General features: G+C 51.7%; 9 protein-coding genes across 9 annotated transcripts; 5 read left to right on the top strand and 4 right to left on the bottom strand.

Moving 5' to 3' along the window:
* Positions 1 to 578: 578 nt before the first annotated feature.
* PtrM4_066370 (uncharacterized protein) lies at positions 579 to 868 on the top strand (the record flags this gene model as incomplete). The annotated part of the gene is made up of 2 exons (XM_001933340.1): positions 579 to 645; positions 696 to 868. 2 exons carry the CDS (start codon positions 579 to 581, stop codon positions 866 to 868), a joined length of 240 nt encoding a protein of 79 aa, XP_001933375.1.
* Positions 869 to 5293: 4425 nt separating this feature from the next.
* Positions 5294 to 5569, bottom strand: PtrM4_066360 (uncharacterized protein; the record flags this gene model as incomplete). The annotated part of the gene is made up of 1 exon (XM_066105727.1): positions 5294 to 5569. The coding sequence occupies one exon, from the start codon at positions 5567 to 5569 to the stop codon at positions 5294 to 5296; it is 276 nt and encodes a 91-aa protein (XP_065964354.1).
* A 723-nt stretch (positions 5570 to 6292) lies between these two features.
* PtrM4_066350 (peroxidase multi-domain protein) lies at positions 6293 to 7483 on the bottom strand (the record flags this gene model as incomplete). The annotated part of the gene is made up of 2 exons (XM_001933339.2): positions 6293 to 6505; positions 6575 to 7483. The coding sequence occupies 2 exons, from the start codon at positions 7481 to 7483 to the stop codon at positions 6293 to 6295; spliced, it is 1122 nt and encodes a 373-aa protein (XP_001933374.2).
* A 2532-nt stretch (positions 7484 to 10015) lies between these two features.
* Positions 10016 to 10915, top strand: PtrM4_066340 (uncharacterized protein; the record flags this gene model as incomplete). Its single annotated transcript, XM_001933338.1, has 1 exon — positions 10016 to 10915. The coding sequence occupies one exon, from the start codon at positions 10016 to 10018 to the stop codon at positions 10913 to 10915; it is 900 nt and encodes a 299-aa protein (XP_001933373.1).
* Positions 10916 to 11018: 103 nt separating this feature from the next.
* PtrM4_066330 (uncharacterized protein) lies at positions 11019 to 11792 on the bottom strand (the record flags this gene model as incomplete). Its single annotated transcript, XM_001933337.2, has 1 exon — positions 11019 to 11792. One exon carries the CDS (start codon positions 11790 to 11792, stop codon positions 11019 to 11021), a length of 774 nt encoding a protein of 257 aa, XP_001933372.1.
* A 1356-nt stretch (positions 11793 to 13148) lies between these two features.
* On the top strand, positions 13149 to 14111 carry PtrM4_066320 (uncharacterized protein; the record flags this gene model as incomplete). Its single annotated transcript, XM_001933336.2, has 1 exon — positions 13149 to 14111. One exon carries the CDS (start codon positions 13149 to 13151, stop codon positions 14109 to 14111), a length of 963 nt encoding a protein of 320 aa, XP_001933371.2.
* Positions 14112 to 14319: 208 nt separating this feature from the next.
* Positions 14320 to 14933, bottom strand: PtrM4_066310 (DUF1077 domain containing protein; the record flags this gene model as incomplete). The annotated part of the gene is made up of 2 exons (XM_001933335.2): positions 14320 to 14624; positions 14684 to 14933. 2 exons carry the CDS (start codon positions 14931 to 14933, stop codon positions 14320 to 14322), a joined length of 555 nt encoding a protein of 184 aa, XP_001933370.1.
* A 580-nt stretch (positions 14934 to 15513) lies between these two features.
* PtrM4_066300 (Vesicle coat complex, various subunit) lies at positions 15514 to 17750 on the top strand (the record flags this gene model as incomplete). Its single annotated transcript, XM_001933334.2, has 3 exons — positions 15514 to 15758; positions 15807 to 16676; positions 16724 to 17750. 3 exons carry the CDS (start codon positions 15514 to 15516, stop codon positions 17748 to 17750), a joined length of 2142 nt encoding a protein of 713 aa, XP_001933369.2.
* A 352-nt stretch (positions 17751 to 18102) lies between these two features.
* On the top strand, positions 18103 to 23479 carry PtrM4_066290 (AcuC, Deacetylase; the record flags this gene model as incomplete). Its single annotated transcript, XM_001933333.2, has 2 exons — positions 18103 to 20995; positions 23472 to 23479. 2 exons carry the CDS (start codon positions 18103 to 18105, stop codon positions 23477 to 23479), a joined length of 2901 nt encoding a protein of 966 aa, XP_001933368.2.
* Between the last annotated feature and the right edge of the window lie 45 nt (positions 23480 to 23524).

Here is a 23524-nt window from a genome sequence, read left to right as displayed (position 1 = left end):
CATGTCATTTCTTCGATAACCGGCGGCAACGCTGGCTGTGGATAGCAGCCATGACTACCAGCGCAGTCACGTAAAGGAACGGCTGAGACACTATAACCGCGCGCGCGTCATATACCTCCGAGACCTCCTACTCGCCACGTAACACCTTTAGACACGCCATTCCCGTTTGCTACTGGTGGCGTACATGTGGACATCCATTGACCAACACAGTCAGCAAACAGGACGTCCGAAACGAAGGCGGGGAACATTCACAACTGTCTCCTTCTGGTGCAAAGCTTGCAGTTGGTCACCCCTCAAGCAGCGTCTTTGCTCTCGTCACCGAACTCCAATGGCGCCAGATCCTATCAATCTCCTACTGCCTGCGGCAATGCCGAGAAGACCAAGTTCCAGATAGCATGTCAAGCTTAATGAAAGACGGAAACAGGCGTTCGATAGCACGTCTTTTGTTCTGGCAGAGGTGATACTAGGCACAGTGTAGTGCGCAGGCAGCATTGTTTCGGTCTGCAACGTCTTGGCTTGGTGGCCTCATATTAGAGACACCAGAAGATCTAGCAGCAGTACAGCAGTCTTCTCCAGCCATGCTGAACGTATCATGGCCTTCTGAGGCTGCTCCGAGGATTGGCTGTGTTGGCATCAAGCATGCAGGTAGGTAGCTTGTGTACCACGTAAAGCGACTTGGACTGACAAGAAGCCAGGACATCGAACCCGACCGATATCGCACGACCGACCGTACCTCATCGACAGGATCGCAGGCTGCATGCCCTCACAAGTCCTGCCTTCCCTAAGACACAAGCTCTGTTCTTGCGAAAGTGGCGGCAATTGGCCAGAAGATGCCAAGCACATCTACGCAGCTTCATCGGACGTTTAGACAGTAATGAGGGCCAGCTCGGAGCATCACCCCGAGGATACCACCATCATACCCTGATCTTGGTTAGGGGCACAGGCTCACGGAGAAAAAAGGAAAAAGACAGAAATGACAGAACGTGCAGATAGGATGCTGCAAGGCTTACAAAGAAAAGGTTAAACCAAGAAAAAAAGACGAAGATACGGGATTTATGTTTTAGCCTGACTATCAGGCACAGGCTCAGGGAGAAAATCGGAAAATGAGAAAAAAAAAGTTAATTATACAGCAGCAAAACACGCACCAAGGCTCACAATGAAAAGGAAAAGCCAGAAAAAACGAGGAACAACGGGAAAATGCATTATGCATGCTTGCATGCTTGGCTATTAGGCTCACAGAGAAAAAGAAAGGAACAGAAAAAATGGAAAGACGAACACCCCAGAGAAAAAGAAAAAAAGAAAAACGACAACTACCAAGAAAGGAAGGAGAGAGTACCTGGGAATAAAGGAAAACAGAACATGCATTTGGGATAAGGGAGAAAAGGGAAAAGAAAAGAAAAAATGGACTAAGCTTTTGAGAAGTTCGAAGCGAGAAGGTAAGAAGACGCAGACCGAGAGAGGGAACGAAGCCTCACATGAACAAAGCAAGCAGACTGACCATGGACCCGTCTTGCACAGCTGCAGACACGCCTTAGGATGCCTCGCTTGTTCAAGCCTGTAAACAGGATTTCATGCTGTTTAGGGTCACTTGCGCGCAAAGGCGACAGTCCGGCACCACAAACACGAACAACACCTTTCTGCCTCTAGGCATAGATTTGGGATGCCTCTGCTGTGTAGCGTGGCTGACAGCTCAAGGTGGGTGGTCGAGTGGAGGCTTGGAAGGTGCTGTGGCGGCACCTGCACCCCAACACAGCAGGCACCCCTGGCCCCACCAGCATCGCGCGTTGTCTCTTGCTCGACTGAGCATGTGTTACTCAAGCACGTGCGAAAACATCGACTCTCGTCGGTAAAGACAATGGCTCTGAAGATGGCAGCTTCCGCGCATCACAGGTGCGAAGACACGATCCAGATATCTTCGCCTAGCACGGACAACCGGTGTCGCAATGAGAAGGCATGGGTCATAAGGTCGCAGTCGAGATGGAATGAAAAAGCGATAAGATCGACTAAGGATGTGTCGAGATGTACACCGTGGTCTGCCAGAGATAAGATGCAAGAGCCATGACCGCGGCTAGGGATGTCGAGATGTCCGAAGGTGCTTATAATGAGATTAGATGAAGAAGCCACGACTGCGACTAACTTATGGATGTCGAGATGTCCGATGGTGTTCATGAAGAGATGAGATGAAGAAGGCATTGCCTAGGGATGTCGAGATGTTCGACGATATTCATGAGAAGATGCGAGGAAGAAGCCATGACCATGGCTAGGGATGTGTCGAGATGCCCGGGATCGGTTGTCAAGAGACAGAATCGAGAAGAGTCATGACAGAATATTACCATCCTACCTGATCAGCTCACCCCCAACACGACCTACCTACCACAGACAGAACCCTCTCCATCCAGCAGCCCTCACCAACATCACGTAGCACCACACGAGCCTCCCAAACAGATGCATAGGCCCGAGGCTCCCTAGACTGAAGCACGCAGCTGCTTGACTTTTGCATGGTGCGGTGAGGCTTGACAGTAAGGGTGCTAAGGGTCGCCTGAAATGAGAGGGGAACGTGCTGCCCAGCCTGTGAAGGTCGTGAGCTGGTGTACACAATGAAGAGACGGGAAGGGAAGAAAGAAGCACGAGTCCGAATGATCTATCGCCTCACTCTCAGCATTTGTCTCGACCGCAAGCGGTGGATGACAAAGAGGCACAGAGGATTTGACGTCTACTTCGGAATCGTGAGTCCGCGATAGCATGATGGTGTCCGAGGATTGCATATCAGCAATGATGTTGCATAGGCATTGTCGTCAGTCATGGTGACAGGCTTCAAGGTAGTCCATGTTGATGTTTGGTTCTGCCAAACGCATGTCCTGCTGGGAGTCCGAATCTGCCTCCATACTTCCCTATCAAGCTCGAATAGAGAGCAGTGCGCACCCCCATGTGCACAAGGTCCGCTGCCACCGCCTGTCTTGCCAGGATGTACAGGCCGAGACGCACGGGAGCACCGACTAGCAGCGTATGTATCCTGACTCCCATGTATTGTATTGTTGACTGACTGACATTGACAGTATCCGGGTATGTAGGAAGATGATCGTGGAAGGCAGGGTGGGGCCGGGGTGGTGAACGGATGGTGGAGATGAAGGTAAGAGACATTGAAAGTTTTACTTGGCCATGATATTAATCCAAACGTAGGTGTATGGGATCCCAGAGCGGAAGACCAGCCCCTGTGGCGTTGAGCTGCAGGGCTCATGGTATCTTCGAGGCCGCCAGGCTACATATCGCATGTAGCATGTAGCTATAAATATAAGGCCGAAGCTCATTATCATGCCTTTGTCGCGCCTTTGTGTTTGTTGGTTTCCGGGTCCCAGCATGCAGTATATATGCAGGTAAGTTGCTAACCGTGCTGTAGGAAGCCGCCTGGGAGGTGCGCATGTTGTCCGGGTGCCGTTGCTCTTCATCGCCACCTATTACTCCTCTGGCCAACAGTATGGGAGTCTATAAGGGAGCGCGCAGCTTCCTAGTCCTTGCGCTGGCTTTCATCGCGATAAGAGGGGCTCGTCATGGTGTTGAGTCGTTGTCTTCGGTGAGACTCTCAGTCATTCTCTATGTTGGGGTGAGAGAGTAGCTGTCACGTGCTCAATGGCGAGCTCGCGTATATTAAGAATCATTGAGGTGGGATGTCCAGAGCAAGTAAGGCGCCAACTCGGTCCATGCACCAAAAGGCGCCTCCCTGGGGCAACCCCTCTACATGTCACCACGATTGCAGAGCATTTTACCAACCTTGAGGTGCTGCAGAAGATCTTTGCGAGCCTCCTCAACAAGTTTGGCATCACGAAGATATGGTAAAGGCACCGGCACTTGGTGGCGTGGTTTGCGAAACCTCAACACGGTGATAGAAAGCCCACCCGGACAACATGACTAGCGTCTGCAGCAAGCCTTTTACCTGCCCCTACAACATGCGCAAAGGATACTACGAGCACCAGCAACGATGCCCAGCTTTCAGGGATGCCATATGGTGTCGGCGCATTGATAAAGAGACATGGCCGCTGCAACAGAGCTCAAAGATGGCATCACAGCTGACAGCGACAGACAGCGGACGATGCGATATTAGCAATGCAGTCGACCGCAGCGCAAGCAGTCATGCGACCCGAGTATGCAATACCTACAGCTTCCACGGGCATCGAGGACGGTTATGACATGAGCAGTGGGTTGCGGAGGACCTCGGGGGTGAGCCTGGAGACAGGGACAATGAATTCAGGTTCTACTCGAAGCGCATATGAGCCTACGTCATTAACAGGCATACCAGAATCACCCTTAGACTCGACTTGAGTTTGGACCACTGAGATCCTCCTTCGAGCGCAGTTGATACATGCCACTTGGTAGGCGCATTAGAAGGGAAGACTATACCGACTGCGCACATCTGTCAAGCTCTTTATGCAACCCTGGGGCCTCGAGGGACACAACCTTCCTTGAGAATAGCCTGTATACATACACGTTGTAAGCGCCGAGTACGAAACCATAGGCTCGAGTCAATCTGGAACTCAGATCGCCCGCCACGCGAAGACTGGCAGCATAAATCACCGGCGCTGTGTTAGTAGCTGACACAGCTTAGACATCAGGACAGGGCTGCATGTAACACCACAAAGCCGGAGCACATGCGACACCATCGGGAAGTATTCTACATGGTGATGCGCATCAGGGTGCCAAGGGTGAGGCTCGACAGTGAAGGATGTGCGCCAGTACGCAATTGGATGCACATCGGTTCACAGGGCTGTAGGAAGGGCTCGCCACACATTACTCATCGGAGCCTTCCATACATCGCATGCAGCTGATTACCGTATCGACGCAGCTTCGAGTCGCTGTGCTCAATATGTCAATTGTATCAAGGCAAGCAAAGATGGTACGATATCACATTGCGCAAGTTGCCAAAGTTATACCTAAAGACGCAAATGAATCATATTCCCTCACATTCCCATCTCACCCCAGAATCTCCTCAATTTCCATTCCCCCCCGAATTCCACTAGCGTCCTAATCTTTCCCAAATTCGGCGATCAACCAGCAGTTCTCCTAAGCATCTCTAGCATCATCTTCCTCCCCCTCCCCCTTGCTACCACGTACAGGCAAACCAGCACATAAAACAGACCCACCCGCTTCAATTCCGCCGGATCAAAGTCCTCTCGTCGCCAACGCCTATCTACCTCATCCCCATGATGCACCATCTTCTAAAGAACCGAACCTCGCGATCCATCGCTATCCTCTCGTCACACACTTGCATTCTGCTATAGTCGACTAGTCTAATGCAAGGCTACGCATCTCGCTCCCGCACAATAAGCATAACATTTCTGCCCTCATTCAAATCCGCATGGCACAACCTATGCGCACTGAGATGCGCCTGCACTTGCACCAATTGCGCGAACATGTCGAACACGACACAAGGCGGCATGCTCATGTGCTGGTACTGCATCTGCATGAGTCCGGAGATGTTGCGCCCGGGAGTATACGTCATGGCTAGCCAATCCATGACAGGAGGGTAGTCGAGGATGGCTGCTAGGAGGTGTGCAGTCCCGAGGTGGGTTTGCATGGCTGTTAGTCGGGCGAGAAGGAGGCGGGGGATGGTGCTGCTGGCTTCCGGGCATGCATCTTTGGGGATGGAGGTGTCTAGGGCAGTGCAGGGATAGGATTGGGCATGTGCATATTTACTAGAAGCAGCAAAGTGAGGATGATTAGGTTTGTCACAAATGGGAGGGAACTAGCTGGCTCATTCCAGTTGTGGTAGAGGGAAAGAATAATTGGGGTGTATTGGTCTCCACAGCATAGTAGGTCTCCTCAAGCATGCACTGTCTTTCGCTCACGAGCAGGCCATTCCGTCTCTCTGCGTGCGATCTAGATTTGACAGCAGAATAGATGAGACTACCAGATGCGACATGAACGCGACGTACACAGCACCCCAGATAGCCAAGTCGCCATCACACAGCATCGTAGAACCAAGCCACCTTCACCTTCATTTTCTCTAGCGAGGCGCTAATGCGTTTTGGATATAGTCTCACAACACAGCCTCGCCTCGCCCCGCCTCGCCCCCACTAGTAATCGATGCTCGCATTTTCATTTCACGATTGGAAAGATTACCCCGCCATCCATCTCATCTCAAGTCATTTTGCGCACCGCAACCTGAAACTGAACATGCAACCCAAAAGGGAAGAGGCATATCGTGCACCACAAACTGCCACGGCAACAACAGCACCACGTGTAACAAAGCTTAGTATTCCGACGCATCTCGCATCCATTTCCACGACGCACTATGGACCTAAGTCGACGATATGACACCCGTCAACTGAATAGCGTTGTCCACCAAGTCGTTCAACTGATCGAACTCGCCATTCAGCCACCTGTCCAGCAGCACCTGGTCTTCACTGACAAAGGTCGGCCGCGCCGGAGGTAGGACCTTCGTGCATTCTTTCAGATCATTGATGTTGTTGACACCGAGAACTGAGAGACGGGTGTATGCCTTGGCGTAGTCCTGTGATGTTCAGTCAGCTGTGAATTCCATCGCATCGCAGACAAATGAGGGACGTTGATCGAGACATACCACGTTCCAACGACCCTGCGCCGTATTGCGATCACTAAACTGCGTCCACGAAGGACTAGTCCTCGAGTCCTTGCTCAAATTGATGTCGCTCTGGAACTTGATGACGCGAACTGGTGGGTTTCCTGTTATCTGGGGATAGAATGCCATATCCCAGATTCCTGGAGTAGAGTCTTGGGGGTCGCCTGAGCGCGCGGTATTGACAAAATGCTGCTGGGATGTCGTGTGTGCGCCAACCAGAGCGACGAGGTCGTGTGCATCGATTGTCTTGTCGGAAAAGAGCTTGATCAGCTTGTCGGCGGAGTCCTTTTCGCCGGGCAGCAAGCCAGTAGGCCCGGCTTTACTATTGTCTTTGCGGCCGACGAAGGTGCGGATGCGAGGGCCAAGGGGGCATACGACGGTTGCGACGTTGGCGCCAAATTGGATGATGTCGGCCATGCTCATGCCATATTGGTTGTACTTGGTGTACCATTTCTTTGTCTGATCAGCAATATCGGCGAGCCCATTGTTGTCTGTTCGGGACATCTCATCGCTGAGGAGGATACTGCCATCTGCACCGCCGTAACTGGCGCTCTTGGACCACACGGCTGCATCGTGGAATCCTAGACGTACGGCTTGGCGTGCGAACTTGCTGCAGCGGCCGGAGGTCCCGTTGAACTTCGCAGTCATTTCGTATGCCAGCCATTTCCAGTGACAGCACATGTCCGCTTTGCAGGCTGCACTTCCGATGTTGCCGGCGGGAATCGAACCATCAATGGTAGATGACTCGGCAGACTTCTGGTCAAGAATGATGGCTTTGATGTCTTTGCCAATGGCTGTAAGCTTGGAGTCTGCGAGGGTCTTGAGGTCCCCGATGAGCTCTTTGGCGGCCTGACGCTTCTCACGAGCGGCTAGATAGCGCATCTCGTTCATTGTGTCGCCCATGCCTGGGTGGGCTTCAGTGAGGGGGATGCATGCCAAGAGGGCTTGACTCAAGTAAGACAGAAACCTCATCTTCTTCAAAGATAATGATACAAGTGTAAAGTAAAGATGAGATATGAAAACAGTCAGAATCCACTGCTTTATACATCTACCTTCTCTGCATTTTGCAGACTAGAACATCCATCGGATACGATAGATTGGTATGTTGGCACAACCAGCCGTCCTCTTTGCCAGAGCCGTAGTTTAGATGAATACGAAGATCCCATTCCCTGTATATACTTGACAGTAGTATCCGATAGGATTTTCAGCGCAGATCTACAGTTCTGGCCACGCCTCGGTTGACTGATATCGGATATTGTATCGATCGAAGAGCGCCACGCTGAGACTGATAAGAGCTAGCAACCAAACGGTCATGTCAGAGCCTTAATTAATTATTGGACAACCCAAGCGGAGTTATGAGTGATGTATGCTTGTCAGTTGTTTGGCGAGTACGTGAGGAAGAGTTCGGTGCGAGATATCGCTGCAATACGAGCATATATTGCACATGCAGCTCGATATTTGATGTTGTAAGATATTCGTAGGATATAGCCAGATGCAATGTGGGGGAGTGTGGTAAGCCGAGTACCTGTAATCCCTTGATTTTTAGATGCGCCATCTTGAACAAATGCTTCGGGCGCTAGAATCGAGCTGCTTGGTAATGAGATATTCCTAGGAATGACTTCTCTTGTGATCCCTACAAGTACCTTGATGCGATAATCTCCTGATACTAGCAGGCTGACTCAAAGAGAAAACCCGATGTACGGTACATGCAATGCACTAGGAACATCTAGCCGGTGCGTGGGTTGCGCACTATTCTTAGACATTCTGGAAGATTGGTTCCAGGTACAAGGTTTCAGGGATACACGGTTGCAATATCGTCCCGTTCATAGGTCAGACATAGTTTGTTGGCTCTCCAGGTTCATGGTGAGATCAGATAAATGAAGATCGCCGAACCATCTTGATCCAGAGCATCCGCAATCCTGGTACTGGTTTCCGATTGTTTCTCTGGAATCTTGGAATTATAATCGATAGCTTTGTGAGATTGCTTCTGGTATTTTGGGAGCGGGCTTGCATCGTGAAGATTCTTGCGACGTGCGGGTCAGCCGCAAGCAGGGGCTGTGAGGATATGTACATTTAGCCGGATAACATACAGCACTCAACAACTTCCTCATAGTGTGCACTCGAAGTTATACAGCCCTGAAGATCTTCATTGTATATCCAATGGCACTAAAGCTGCTCGTGGCTTCCTCTAGGTGGGATCTGGCTGCTGATTTGTGTCTTGTTCAGTCGTCCCTCCCATTCATGCGACCTGCTTGCTTGATGATGTAACTTTGGACTTGCGAGCGGGGTGTACGATTACATGATATCAGTGCTTCAGGCGAAGATGGGATTCCGAGCCGATGGTCCAGTTTGGCGGATCCTTCCAGGGAGGGTCAGGTACAGTCAGCTCAGGCTCCCGCATGGCATCGGTGTATCGGCATCTTCGGAGGCAAAATATTGAATCAGCTGTCTGAAGATGTCTCAATCTATTTCGTTGTGCCTCAAATAGTGTCATGCTCACCTGATGGTCATACTGCTCTCATGATTCCTCGTCACGACAGCACAGGATGTTCGCACAGATTGAGTTTTCTTATTAAGGCGGTAATCCTATAATTTCCTATTTATTTGGCACTCGCATGTACAGGCTGAAAGTACCGGGAATCAAGTAAGCGACAAGAGGGTTATCGTGTAGGTTGTCCTTAGGACGGTCAAAGGACGGACGTACAGGCTAAGTGCTGAAGAGGGTACGCTTAACTTTGACTCTGCTGTTCTGGATTGCGCAGCGAGTGCAGGAATAAGAGGAATCATTTCCTCAAAACAGCATAGCTACAACTGACGATACTGGCGGTGAAGTATATGTCGTTGATGCCGAAGCGGTAGCGCCTACCCTGGGGAGGAATGATGAAGGTGGGGCAGAGAATACCCACCGCCCGAAAGCAGTTTAGCCAGCGTCTAATTCTGTCCACCGCAACTACACCACAGCCACCACCATCCCCCAGCTCCTTCACAAGCACCGCCGCGCAAAAGCTTACGCCTACTTGCAGCGACACGCAATTTCTAATGTCGTAATCGCGCACATGATTGATGCGGTGAGATCCAGCAATGGCGTCAAGGGTGATGCAACGAAAACGCTGCGGCTGATGGTGATTCCGCAGTGCATGGAATAGTTTTGGAATAGTTATGGTTCCTTCAGCCTCAGCGGAGCGCGCTGACGTCCATAATATGACTGTTATCTCTCCCTACCTGCAGTTTTGATTTTCTTCAATGCTCATACTGATTGTTTTGTCTCTTGCTGTCTTGCATTCTTGATACCCTGGTCTGAACCTTTATCTCAGCTATACCCAGCACGCATTACGCCATCAACCACCCCGCTTTCAAGCGCGACATCGCAAAGTCAGCGCAAAATAAACTTTCTGGAAACAACAAACCGATCACACTCCGACAATGTCGCCATCTAAATTCCGCCGTCTGTCTAGCCTATTCTCCGGCCCGAAAACGGCCTTTCAAGTCCTGTCAGACCTCCATCTCGACCACGAATCACAATACCTTTCCTTCCACATCCCTGTGGTAGCGCCATTTCTCATACTGGCCGGAAACATTGGACGACTGGCAGATTACGATGAATACCTCTCTTTCCTCATCCGGCGTTGTAATCTCCACGAAAAGGTGTATCTTGTGCTCGGTGCACTAGAGTTTCACGGCATAACATGGATAGAAGGATTACAGTTGGCACAAAGGATGGAGAAAGACCCAGGAACAAAGGGAAGATTGGAAGTGCTGTATGAATCAAGAACAGATGTGCCCGGTACAAATGTAACACTGCTGGGATGCACACTGTGGAGTAAGATCCCTGATTCAGATATCCCCACAGTGGTCAAGAAGATACCAGAGTTTGACGAGGAAACCGGGATACAGGAATGGGATGTCAATAAGCACAACGAGAAACACATGCGAGATCTCTTATGGCTTGTCGATGAAGTCAGGAACCCCATGGCGGCAGGTACTTTGGCCGTGTCGACTGCGATGAAGGAAGGACGTCAGATTGTTGTCGTCACTGCCTTTTCACCGGAAATTCGCGAGTGCCTCGATCCATGGCAGGTGGATGCGCCTTGGGCGTCGGCATACGGAACGAATTTGCTTGGAGCCCAACATCAGTTTAGTAACGTCAAACTGTGGGTATCCGGTACAACAGGACGAACGTGTGAGTTTAAGAAGGGGAACACCACAGTCATCAGCAACCAACGCGGAAGACAAAGCGAGGAAGTGACAGGGCTTCTGAAAGATGGCATGTCAGACAAGCAAAAGATCGGTCTCTTTGACGTAACACGAACAGTCAGAGTATAGGACCTCTTATTCGCCTTCTCCGGATAATACTTTACAGGTCCAATTGTTCTCTCCCGCCGCCATGGTCTCAAGTCAACCTATCAACCAACCGACGCAGATAACCCTAGATAGCGCTCCCAAACCTCTCATGATGTCTCGGCCCCTCACACACCACACATAAAACGATGCACCATTCGGGAAGCAGCTCTGTAAACGCATCAGGTGCCTTGGAGCGCATCTCTTCAACCTCTTCCTGTGTAGCCTGAACGTTGGGCGCCATTAATACCAGCGCCATAGGCTTCCACCACTTTTGCCTAAGGCTTTCGAGACCAGTTGGGTGTATTTTCATATTTTCCAAGTCCCAGACCAACTCCGCAAGAAGCGCGGACGGTTTGGCAGAGACGGGGGGCATGTGGTGGTCAATCCTGTTGTTCTTCTTCTCGACGACATACTCATTCTCTATGGCGAGATTGGTGATTGTATGGAGTACTCCCTTCACATCGTCCTCTGACTGTGTGTTTGTGACGGGGGCGGGTGTGACTGTAGAGAAGCGGGAGAGAAGGAGGTGGACGGTCATGTGGGTCGCGCGTTGATCGAATAGAGAGGCTACGGCCGGCATTTCAAGGATGATTTTCTCAGCGCAGACATTGCCGTGCACAACGTGGTGCTTGTGGAGAGTCGTCAGCGCGTTCATGACCTTGAAGAGAATAGCGTAGATAATGGTAGCGGGGATTCCGGTGGGTGGGTGTCGAAGAAGGAACTGCTCGAGTGCAATACCGCGGATAGGAGATGGGGAGGGCTGTTGTTGAAGTAGTATTTTTTCCGTGGTAGGCTCTTGGATGGCGGATAGTAAGAGAGCAAGGTGTGCGCGTACTGCGGCTGGGGGATCGCTAGACATAGTGGTGGTAGTTGCGGTGGTAGAATGGATATAAGTCGTGTTGTGCTATCTACGTAGCAATAAAGAGGTTTTGTTACTAAAAGCCAAGAGAAGAGAACTTATGCCTTATAAGTCTGCTCTATCTAGCGGGGTAGGCCTCTCTCACTTGCGGATGGTAGCTCTGATAGAATGAGAGATTCAATTGGCCTTCATCCTGAGATTCCATAGTATAGCCAGAGATTTGGAGGCTGTTCAGCATGCCATAGATTTGGCAAAGGTAAGTTGTCTGCCTGATACCGCCTATGTGTAGTTCAACGACTATATTATTTGGTATTTTCTGGTAGTTTTGATATTCTATGAGTACTATGGCTGTTCTGTGCACTGTATGAAAGCATACATGTAGTTCCATAGCTATAAAATTTACGGATTTCGGTTGATTCAAATAGTAGACCCGTGCTATAGTGGCTCAACCCCATTTTGGAGCTTCACACGTCAATTACGGTCTTCCTAAGTAGCGGTATCCATTGACACCTTACATTTTACGTTGGTATGGACATCGGCTCTAGAGCTGCTATTCAGAGATGCTAGCGCATGCCCACCAAGTCACTTAGCCATCTCCACACACCTCGCATCGTCCGCGCCGCCAAGCACACCCTTAACATTTACAGTATTCGCAAACACTCGATATTCTGATCTGTCATCCTCCGCCAGCTGCAGCAGCACCCGCCAAAGCATCGATTGCCTAATACGGCGAAACATCCTTCTTTTGGCAGTACAAACGCAAAGCAGTGTGGCCAAGACTCACATTCTATCGCAAAAGACGTTTGTAAAAGGCGGTATTGCCCCGCAAAACTTTGCAGACGCAGCCCAGGTGCCCCTGATACGACCGCAGCTGACGAAATCCCGCCCGCAATACAAACGCTCTCTGGCCTAGACCCACGGGGTCAGGCTCTGCCACCGACCGCTTCGACACCGACAGCGCAGATCATAAGGCTGCACTTCCACCAAATTTTGACTCCACCACTACTCTACTCTCTTCTTTGTTAGTTCACTACTATGTCAATCTGAATCTTGACTTTGACCACAGCCTAACCTTCTCTTCCCTGCCAACTCACTGCTACCTCAGCTTCAACCTTCCCTCAATTCTTCAATTGGGCCGCCTTGACACCCGAACTACAGAATTGAAGGCTGCACCTCAACTGTCCTTTGACGCCATCACTCATTCTCTCTCCTCTCTACCAGCCCACGGCTACAACGATTTGAACCTCAACATAAACCTTTCTCTACACTGTCGGTTCTTCATCATCTTGAACTCAACCATCACTGTTACTTCACTACTAACTGAAGCACAGATTCAACTCTGCCCAATTTATCGCCATGAGTTCGATCTCGCACCTTCCTCCAACCGTCATGGATGTAGCAGGTAACGCCGGTATGCAGACCAATCGAATCATAGTCATCAATTTTACTAACAAGAAGAAAGAATTCACACTCAACCTCGTCATCGGTGCTTGGCTTGATAGCCTACCCAGCGACATGGAGTCTACATCATCGGTGCACGATCAACGCGCAGACTTGGACGAGGAGCTGGAGATAGCGGAGTCGGCCACCACCAACGCCAACCACTTGGCCCGACCTCGACCGTTATACTTCCCCGCCGAGGCTGTCACTAGATTGAAAATTTCAATCGTGCTTACCGAGGGTGTTCAGGGTGTCTCTAATTATGACTTTGACATCAACTCTGCGATAGACGAGCTGATGGAGGACTTGAGAGAGACGATTGCCACCGTCTTCAACCGCTGGACCGAACCGCAGGCGTCATACTTTCCCGCCGAGGCTGTCGCTGAGTATGACTATCCGACTGTGCCCATGGCGTACGCAGGAGCTGGGGAAGCTGAGGAAGTCGCTGTTCCTGGAAATGGCATCACCTCCGCCATGGAGGACATGCGGGAGCTCGACCCAGCTTTCTGGAGCCACCCGGCTGCACCCATTAACGACGTTCGAGAATCTCCTGAGGCTGAGGTTCGGGGATACCAGGTCGTGCCGATGGGAGAGGCGTCTGCCGAGGGCATTCATGAGTATGTCCTGGACAATCCTGTTCTTGTGGAGTACATTCATGAGCATGGCTTGGACAGGTTCTTCCAGAACTACCCGGCTTTTATGGAAGATGATGAGGTGGATGTTGACTGGGGCTACCTAGCTGGTATCAGGGGCATGCCCTACAAGGTCATCAACGATCGCCTGAGTCAGTGCGATACGTACACGGCTAATTCGCTCACTGGCAACGAGAATTTCAATTACGAGGATCGCGAGGGCAGCCGTTTCTTGGGCTACTATTAGGCGAGTATGCGGTGCGGTAGGCAAAAGCACCAGGGAGATGGAAACAGACTGGAACTGATTAAGGGGGAACGGAAATAGTCTGGCTTGATCTACATGGGGACCGTGGGTGCATCAGGATTTGGAAAAAGTCGATTTCAAGCGAATGGGGCATTGCTAGAGGCATTTTCCTGTATGTAATGATTACAGACCTCCATCTCCAATGAAACATTCACAACCACTCTTTTGGCACTGCTCTTTCTGACCAATCTCTCTCACTCTCCCATGCCAGCCAATCTGATCTCGTTGTCGGCAGTAGTCCCATTGCATTGACCTTCCAGATACCCAGTGCCAGCATGAGTAGATTGCATGCAATGTAGACAAGCTTGACACCAATCATTCGGCCTGAGGTACCAGGTGTCTCATAAGGAGCGAATGTGCGTTGAAGGCCTAGTACAGCGAGGACGGGTGTCTTGAAGAGGGTGAAGACCATGAAGACGGAGAAGATCTGAAGTGTGTTGCCAGTCATGTACATGCCTATATTTCAATTAGTCATGGGCTGGGTCGCGACTTCCTGTCTGGAGGCGGGGACGCACCGAAGGCGTTCATGGGCAGCTGCTTTGCTGGGGCGATAGCGACTTCCCAAGCTTTCTTCATCTTGAGAGTATCCATCTCTTCCGGGGTTGGCGGCACTCTCTGGGTCTTTGATGCTTGCGATCGCTCCTTCTTGGTCAATGCCGCTGTGTAGCCTGGAGGGTCTGGGAGGGTAGCGCTCTTGGGTTTCGAGGCGGGCGTAGAGTTGAGGTCGATGACCCACTGGGGTGGTGGGGGTGGAGCAGTGGACATGATTGCGATCGCTACACCCGGATAAGCAATTGGGATGGTTGTCGTGAGGTTTGCGATATTCGGGGTCGTCGTTCGCGGAGCATCAGAGAGACCCACATTCGCGGCCTTGGCTGGCGCACGTCCCCTCCTCCGTGTTGACCGCCGTCAGACTCCCCAAAAGTTGCTTTCACCCAACATTACCAATCAAGTCAATCCTCTACGACCAGGATACACTCCTCCTTCCTTCCGACATGCGCGACGCGATATAAGACGGACCGACGAGCGAATCAGCCAATTCCACCCCGCACGCGGCTTCCAAACGGCAACGGCAAGGGAGGGGCGCTAGCTTGTGAGGGAGGTTATCTTGATTGTGCTACGGCAGGCACATGCAGCGTGCACACAGCCCAGCTTGTACGCGACATCATTAGCCCACCATGAGCCAGGGCGGCCAAGATGCGAAGCTCTTTGCGAGGGTACGTCCATTCCTCGTACTACACCTACTTCCTTTCTTGTACATATCGCATCATCTCCTGTACCCCATTCTGCCTCGCGCGTGGCTTCAGAGACGCCCTTTTCCTTGCTATGCACACCCTATACCATCATGATGTTTCTACCCTACACATTCGAGCACACGCGCTTACCAAACCTCCGCACTCACCAGGGCAAAGTCGCGGAACTTCGTCTGGAGCTGAACAGCGGCGGCAAGAAGGACAAGAACTTTTCAGCAAAGAAGACAGCCCTCAAGAAGATTGTCGCCAACATGACCATGAGCAACAATGACATGGTAGCGCTATTCCCGGATATCGTGGGCTGTATGCACATACCCAGCCTGGAGATCAAGAAGATGTGGGTGACGCGACAGTAGTGAGGTATGAATCAGGCTGACGGCGGCAGGTGCTTCCTGTATCTGGTCAACTATGCCAGGATAAAACCCGACATTGCGCTCAAAGCACTACCCATAATACAGGAAGACATGAACGACAACAACCCCCTAGTGAGAGCGCTCGCTCTACGGACCATGTCCTACGTTCACGTCCGAGAATTCGTCGAAGCGACAGTACCACACCTCAAGAACCTTTTAAAAGACTCTGATCCATATGTGCGGAAGACAGCGGCCTTTTGCGTGGCAAAACTCTACGACCACGACAGGCACCTGGTGGAAGGCTCAGGTCTCATCGACAAGCTGAATGGCATGTTGCGAGACGAAAACCCCACAGTTGTGTCGAGCGCACTGGCAGGTCTCATGGATATATGGGAGAGAGGTGAGAACATCAAGCTCACAATCGACTATGCAAGCGCATCCAAAATCGTCTCCATCTTGCCAGATTGCTCTGAATGGGGCCAGACGTACATCCTAGAGGCCATGATGAACTATGTTCCCCAGGACACCTCAGAGGCTGCACTGCTCGCCGAGCGCATATCACCACGTCTTTCGCATTCGAATTCTGCCGTTGTTCTTACCTGCATCCGCGTTATCCTTTACTTAATGAACTATATCCGCGACCAAAAGGTCGTCACCTCTTTATGCAACAAGCTCTCACCACCGCTTGTCACACTCCTTTCAAAAGGACCCGAGATTCAATATCTAGCACTTCGCAACGCCCTTCTGATTCTGCAACGGCGGCCAGAGGTTCTGCGCAATGACATCCGCGTCTTCTTCTGTAAATACAACGATCCTATATACGTCAAGGTTACCAAGCTTGAGCTCATCTTCATGCTGGCGACTGAGCGGAACATCAAGGAAGTGCTGACGGAACTTGCCGAGTATGTACTGCAATCCACCGAAACTCCGGCTTACTAACAGGGACCAGGTATGCTACAGAAATCGATGTCGACTTTGTACGCAAGTCAGTGCGAGCCATCGGCAAGCTGGCTATCAAGATCGCTCCGGCAGCACAGCTCTGCATCAGTACCCTTCTCTCTCTCGTCAGCACAAAGGTCTCATACATCGTGCAGGAGGCGACGGTTGTCATTCGTAACATCTTCCGCAAGTATCCTAACCAGTATGAGTCCATCATCTCGACTCTGTGCGAGAACCTTGACTCGCTAGACGAGCCCGAAGCCAAGGCTGCCATGATCTGGGTCATCGGCCAATACGCGGATCGAATAGAAGACTCGGATGTTCTTCTTGAAGACTTCTTAGATACGTTCCAGGAGGAGACGCATGAAGTGCAACTCGCGCTTCTCACAGCGACAGTGAAGCTGTTTATACAACGACCAACTCGTGGCTCGGCACTTGTACCCAAGGTCCTGAAGTGGGCCACAGAAGAGACAGATAACCCAGATTTGCGAGATCGCGGCTACATGTACTGGCGTCTTCTCTCTTCTGCCCCAGACGAAGCGAAAAAGGTGGTCATGGGCGAGAAACCCCCAATTACAGCCGAAGAGTCTGAGAAGCTCGACCCTGGCACGCTCGAGGAGATGTGTTTGAATGTAGGCACACTAGCAACCGTCTATCTCAAGCCTGTCAACCAAGTCTTCCGCAGCGCACGCCCGAGGAAGTTACAAGACTCGCCAGCTTTGCAAAAGGACGAACTTCCTACCGTCAAGGCAGCACAGCAGGCTCGGGACCGCTCTGTTGCAGAGCGATCAAGGCTTGACATTCCGACCAACGGCAATAGCAATGGTTCTCTGAGCCCCACGAATGGCGGTATGGCAAATGCAGTCACTGACGCAGACATGTACTTTGCCAGCGTAGGGCGACAGAGCACGTTTGGCGGTAGCCCGATTTCAGCAGACCCCGCTGGTGGAGGTGGATGGGTTGTCAACCAGAACGAACCACAGCACATGGTTTTGAGTCCTGGCGTGACGGACGGGAATCAGGATTTGTTACTTTAAGTAGGGCTTGTAGATGTGTGAATAGTATAAGGATACATTTCTGTGTTAATAGTTGAAAGATTTTTTTGAGCACAAATAAGTTGATGACAGCGACGCGCATACCAAGATCTCAATGTCAAACTTATGATGACTAGCCAGGGAAACTACCGCGGGCCTGAGCCAGGAGGAGTGGGTCATTCAGCCTTATGAGATGTTAATGCTGGCATGTCGCTTAGTGCTGAACCCTGGTGCATGGTTGCCCAGACGAAGACGCAAGGGAGCTCCGTCATAGCGCCACGTTCCTTTCACCCCCCAAGACTGTCTTCGTAAGTGCGAGCCAGGCATCGTTCCAACGCGGGCAGAGAGGGCCAAGATGTCGAATCAGCAACGGTCGAGCCCCGCGAGTGCGAGGCCTGGCACCCCACGAGGGGCGCGACAGTCAGTAAACAATGACGCGAACCTCCTATCACACCCGCTGAAGCGCCTCTCACTACATATGCCTTCCAACACGCCACTGCCAAAGTCCCCAGCAGTAAATTCGACTCTGCGCCGTACACCCTCGACACCCAACTTTGCTGGGGAGAATAGTGTTCAACGCAGCCCGAGCGTGGCCAGTTTCCGCTCGTCAACGTCTGCCCTGGTACGGAAAACCTCAACTTCTTCCCTTCGTGGTGATATGAATCGACCTGGCACGCCGCGAGGTTTGAGCTCCAGACGAGCATCATTCAATCCTAGCATGCAATCACCCATACCAAAGAGCCCATTGGGACCTGCGCACCCAGCAGAGAAGCCCCCACTACGTGCATGCGATGTGGCCGAGGAATACTTTAAGAAAGAGCTTGCGCGGCATGAGGGCATGGCAGGCGCAGTCAACGCTGGGACTTTGGTCATTGTACATGACCAATGCTATGGTCACCGCTATTCCAGGCCAAAGACACCCAAGGGTCATCTGAGCCTAATCATGGAGCGACCAGAGAGAATACTGGCCAGTGTCTTGGGTATTTCAACCGCCTATGTACGTCTAGGAGAGCGACACGCCGAGGGAAACCATCCACCACACCCAACCCACAGCCCCCCGGCGCGCATACCATTCAAGATTCGCAAGACCTCGCGCGTCGTCGACATCACCTCGCCAGTCGTTACCAACGTACACGGGACAAAGTGGATGAACGAGTTGAAGTCTTTGTGCGACAATGCGGAGCGGAAGCTGGCGACAACAGGCAAAGAATTGGCAAGGGATACGTCTGCTGGGTCGGGTCGGGCATCAAAGCAGCAAGAGTTGCACTCTGGCGATCTCTACCTCTGCGCCGAATCGCTCAATGCATTCCAAGGTGCTCTTGGCGGCGTATTGGATGCAGTTGACGCTGTCTTTCAAGGTACGAGCATGGGAGGTGGTCCCTCGAGGGCCTTTGTCTGCGTCCGCCCGCCTGGACATCATTGCTCTAATGACTTTCCTTCTGGGTTTTGCTGGCTGAACAACGTCCACGTCGGTATTGAACACGCTATTATGGAGTACAACGTCACACATGCAGCTATCATCGATATTGATCTACACCACGGAGACGGCTCGCAGGCCATAACATGGGCGCGTAACAAGAAAGTCCAGAATATGCCCAAGAACACGCCAAACTGGAAGAAGACTTCGATTGGCTACTTTAGCTTACATGACATCAATTCCTATCCCTGTGAGGATGGCGATGACGACAAGGTCCAGGCGGCTAGTCTGTGCATCGACAACGCTCACGGTCAGTCCATCTGGAACATACATTTGCAGTCTTGGGAGACTCCACAGCAGTTCTGGGCAATCTACGAAGATAAATACATGGTCTTACTTGAAAAGACACGCCAGTATTTGAAGCACCACACTCAGCGTCTACGTAATACTCCCAACCATCCCGACCCCAAGGCTGTCATCTTTCTGTCCACCGGTTTCGATGCCAGCGAATGGGAGACGGCGGGAATGCAGCGCCATTCCGTCAACGTACCCACTGAGTTCTATGCCCGCTTCACACAGGACGTTGTCCGCTTGGCTGAGGAAGAGGGCACGTCAGTAGAAGGTCGTGTCATATCGGTACTGGAAGGTGGTTACAGTGATAGAGCACTGACAAGTGGAGTCTTCAGCCATCTTACTGGCCTTGTCGACGGCCAGGCCTTTGCAGAAGCGCATCCACCAAGAGGTCTCGGATTCTCCATGCAACCGCGCCAACGACTTAGTGGATTGAGCATGCAGAGCTTTCAAGACGATGATGAGCCCATGGAGTCTATTGAAGAGGAGCTCAGGCCTGTCACTTATGATCCTAACTGGTGGCATGTTTCTCGTCTAGCTGAACTGGAGAACCTAGTGAATCCCCCGCCTGCCTATGTTCCAAAGGCACCTCGCGTCGGGCCTCCCGCACACTTCTCGTCACCTACACAATCTTACGTCGCCAAAGTCGTCGACCCGTCGAAACTCAATCGCAACCTCTCCGCCAAGTACGCTTCGCCGTCTAGACCCGTTACACCTCCTCCGCCAGATGTCGATTGGGCCACTGCCGCGCATGCTCTCAGCAGTCTGCTCATTCCGACAGATCGGCAAACCCGCAGTCATCATCCAGAAGACCTGATGGAAGTAAAGGTGAAGAAAGACAAGCCTGTTGCGCCGGCGCCACCTGCTGCACACGGAGATGGATCAGGACGGCAATTACGCGGTCGCAAGCCTGCACTGTCTTACGCTGAGCGGGTTTCTGAAGATGAAAAGGCTCGGTCAAGCAGACGGCAAACAATCGCAGACTTTGCTCCCAATGGAGACGCCCAAGCACTGCCTCGCTCCTCCGCACGCCGCATGAGCATTGCTTCGAGCGTATCATCCATTGGAGACGGCAGAAGCGTTAGTCGTGCACCCAGTGTGGCAGCCAACAGGAGAGACGTCGCGCCTTCGGCACCTACAAACGGAGTTCCTCTGAAGAAGCCACGAGGCCAAACTACTGCCGCTGCAGCGCGAGCTCCTCAACGGCCAGCTATATCACGCATCCCGTCTAGCCAAAACCTCAAGGCCAGCGCCCCCAAAGGCAAGGAGAATGACGGTCTGGAGGCTCTCACCTCCGGTCTGAAGCGGATCACACTGAAGATGCCTACAAAGGAGGAGCATGATGCTCGGGAGAAAGAGAGAGAAGAGAAGAAAGCTACCGAAGCACTCAAGAAGACTACCACACGAAAGGCACCTGCCACTCGAGCACCCGCCGCAAAGCCTGCAGCCAAAGCCACAGCCACCACCAAGAAAGGTCTCGGTCGACCAGCCAAACCATCCAAGCCACCTTCTCCAGCGAAATCTTCCACCCCAGCCCCTGAGGCCCCCCAAATCCAATCCACCGCCACCGCCCCCCTCGAACAACCCCGCCCACTCTCCATGGAATCATCCTCCGTCCTCCCCCGCACCTCACCCACCCAACCCTTCCAATCCCCTCCCCAATCCACCTCCTCAGCCCCCACACCAGACCGCCGCATCTCAAACGGCATCATGATGCAACCGCCCACCACTGATATCCATGACATGGACATGACACCCGAGCAACTCCGCGAGCAACTTCCTATGCCCTCTTTTGTCACCGTCACCGAGCCTCTGGCTGATTCATCACCGCCCCCTCGCGCTGACACGCCGCCGCCGCCTCCGCCGTCGAATATACCGCAGTTTGTGAATTATACGGCACAGAGCTTTGGTGGTAGTGGGATGACAGAGCAGAGGTTTGGGGAAGAGGAGGGAAAGGACAGGGCGACATTGCAGTGGGTTGCTAATACGCATGCGGAGACGCCGGTGAAGCAGGAGGGAGAGAGGAAGAGGGTGGAGTTGCCAGTTTTTAAGGCAGATGGGGTTATTCCATTTGCGGAGTAGAGGAAGGTTGCGAGAGGAGAGGGTGTAGGCACAGGTGTAGGCGTAGGCATAGGCGGGTGTAAAGGGTGCATGCGAAAATGGTCCTTTTCTTGTGCTCCGGTGATTAGGGCCCATGTGCTCCGCTGTCACCGTTGATAGTGACAAAGTAAGGCGTGGCGTGGCTTTTTCTTGCTCTTCTTCTTACTTCTTTCATCTCCACCTGCTTATCTACATTATCTTGTTCTTCCTTGGCCTTGATTCAGGTATATGGTTTTTAACTACCTTTACCGTTGCCTTTTCTTTAGTAGGTGAGACTTTTCTAAGCAGCTTCTTCTTCTTCTCCTTCTTCTTTGGCCTTGCTTTAGCTGGACGGGTGGACGGATAGATAATACGGACGAGAAGACAAGACTTATAAGTATACGTTTGTAGCTCTCTTTCTTTCTTAATCTTCTTTGCGTCCTTGTCTTCCTAGGGGGCTTGTGTCTGCAAGCGGTTAGTAGTTTTTAGTTCCTAGTTTCTGGTTTGTGTGGTTGGTAGTAGGTAGCATGTAGGGCGTGTAGGAGATACCCAAGAAACTCTTCATTTTTGGAATCACCTTTCTGTGTTGCTGCCATTGCCTCTATTCTTCCTATTGGGACGATTGAACCTCGTGTTGAACAACGCATCGCAGGTCACTGATGAAATATGGTGATCCTTTGGATATTATGCCTCACTTTGCCGGGTTCAAAGACGAGTTATGACTGGATAGAGTAGAAGTATACGTCGTTCATTCATCTATCCATCTACACTATACCTATCTACATCCACAGATCAGGACAATCATACACAGTATTGTTTGATAGAATCGTTGCCGGTTCTTTGAGGCGTAGCTGTGGGTTGTAGTTTTCTGTGGAACCTGAATAGAGTCTGTGTCAAGAATAGTAGTAGGGGGTAAACATGGCATTGCGATAAACGTTTAATAGTGTGGTATCGTGCCGATCAATCAGTGGCTGTATGACCTGTCATTATACCAGAAGAATATCCTGTAGTCTATCTCATGTACATCAAACTTTCATAAACCCCGTATTTCGTATCCTACGCCACCAACTGCAAGAACGTCTTACCCTGCCTAAGCGCCTGTACCCCATCTTCTCATTGTGACACCCATGACACCTGTAGTCCAGGCCCGCCCTGCGTATGCAGCCGCAGTACTTTCTGCGACAAATCTGCAGTATGTCCTGTAATGTATCCCCGCATCACAGCAAGTGCACAAACAACGCCACGAAAACGCGGGAGCCAACCACTAGCAAGACCCCGCTGGTCATAGGGTTGCTTGTGTGTGGCCAGTCGGTTAGACGGGGCGTCGGACTGGGCGTCGGACTGGGCTAGACGCAGTAGAGTTTCGGGATCTGGCTTTGGGTTGGGGGGATGGTTGCATGCATGCCGGCACGTCGGCGTTGCCTGCCGTGTACGATGGATAGACACTTGGCAGCCACAACGCTTGGTTCTGGAGATTGCTTGAGAAACGGGTAATGACAGCCGGGTGGTTGGTGTTGTAGTATTGTTTGCACAACTTCCTGGGTCTTGCGAGGTATGAAGTGTCTATTTGGGATTGGATTGAATGGTACTGGTACGTAGATGATCTGAGCTGGGGTCGGGGGTCGGCGTCTTCGGTTTTGGGCTTAGCCGGCTTGTTTTTCTCGTATATGCGGGGCGGGAGACCAATGCGCGACATGCACGAGCGTGGACATGGGGATAAGGCGTCCGAGCGTGAGTGACGTAACGGTTGGTGATCAGGTTTGAAGCATTCGAGGGCTGTTGTGTATGTGTTGAGGTGGGAGATGAGATGTTCTGTTGCTTCTAGGTCGTGATGGATCTGAGGAGACGCGCCGTGGGGAGAGGATGCTGAGTTGAAGTATGCTAAGCAGAGTAAGAGTAACAAGGCGAGGACACTACTTGCCTGATAGTG

Source organism: Pyrenophora tritici-repentis, chromosome 2 (genome assembly GCF_003171515.1).
Source record: "Pyrenophora tritici-repentis strain M4 chromosome 2, whole genome shotgun sequence".
In the NCBI taxonomy this organism is placed as follows: domain Eukaryota; kingdom Fungi; phylum Ascomycota; class Dothideomycetes; order Pleosporales; family Pleosporaceae; genus Pyrenophora; species Pyrenophora tritici-repentis.
The sequence above is the reverse complement of the archived record's forward strand: the minus strand, read 5'-3'. Positions and strand labels throughout refer to the sequence as shown.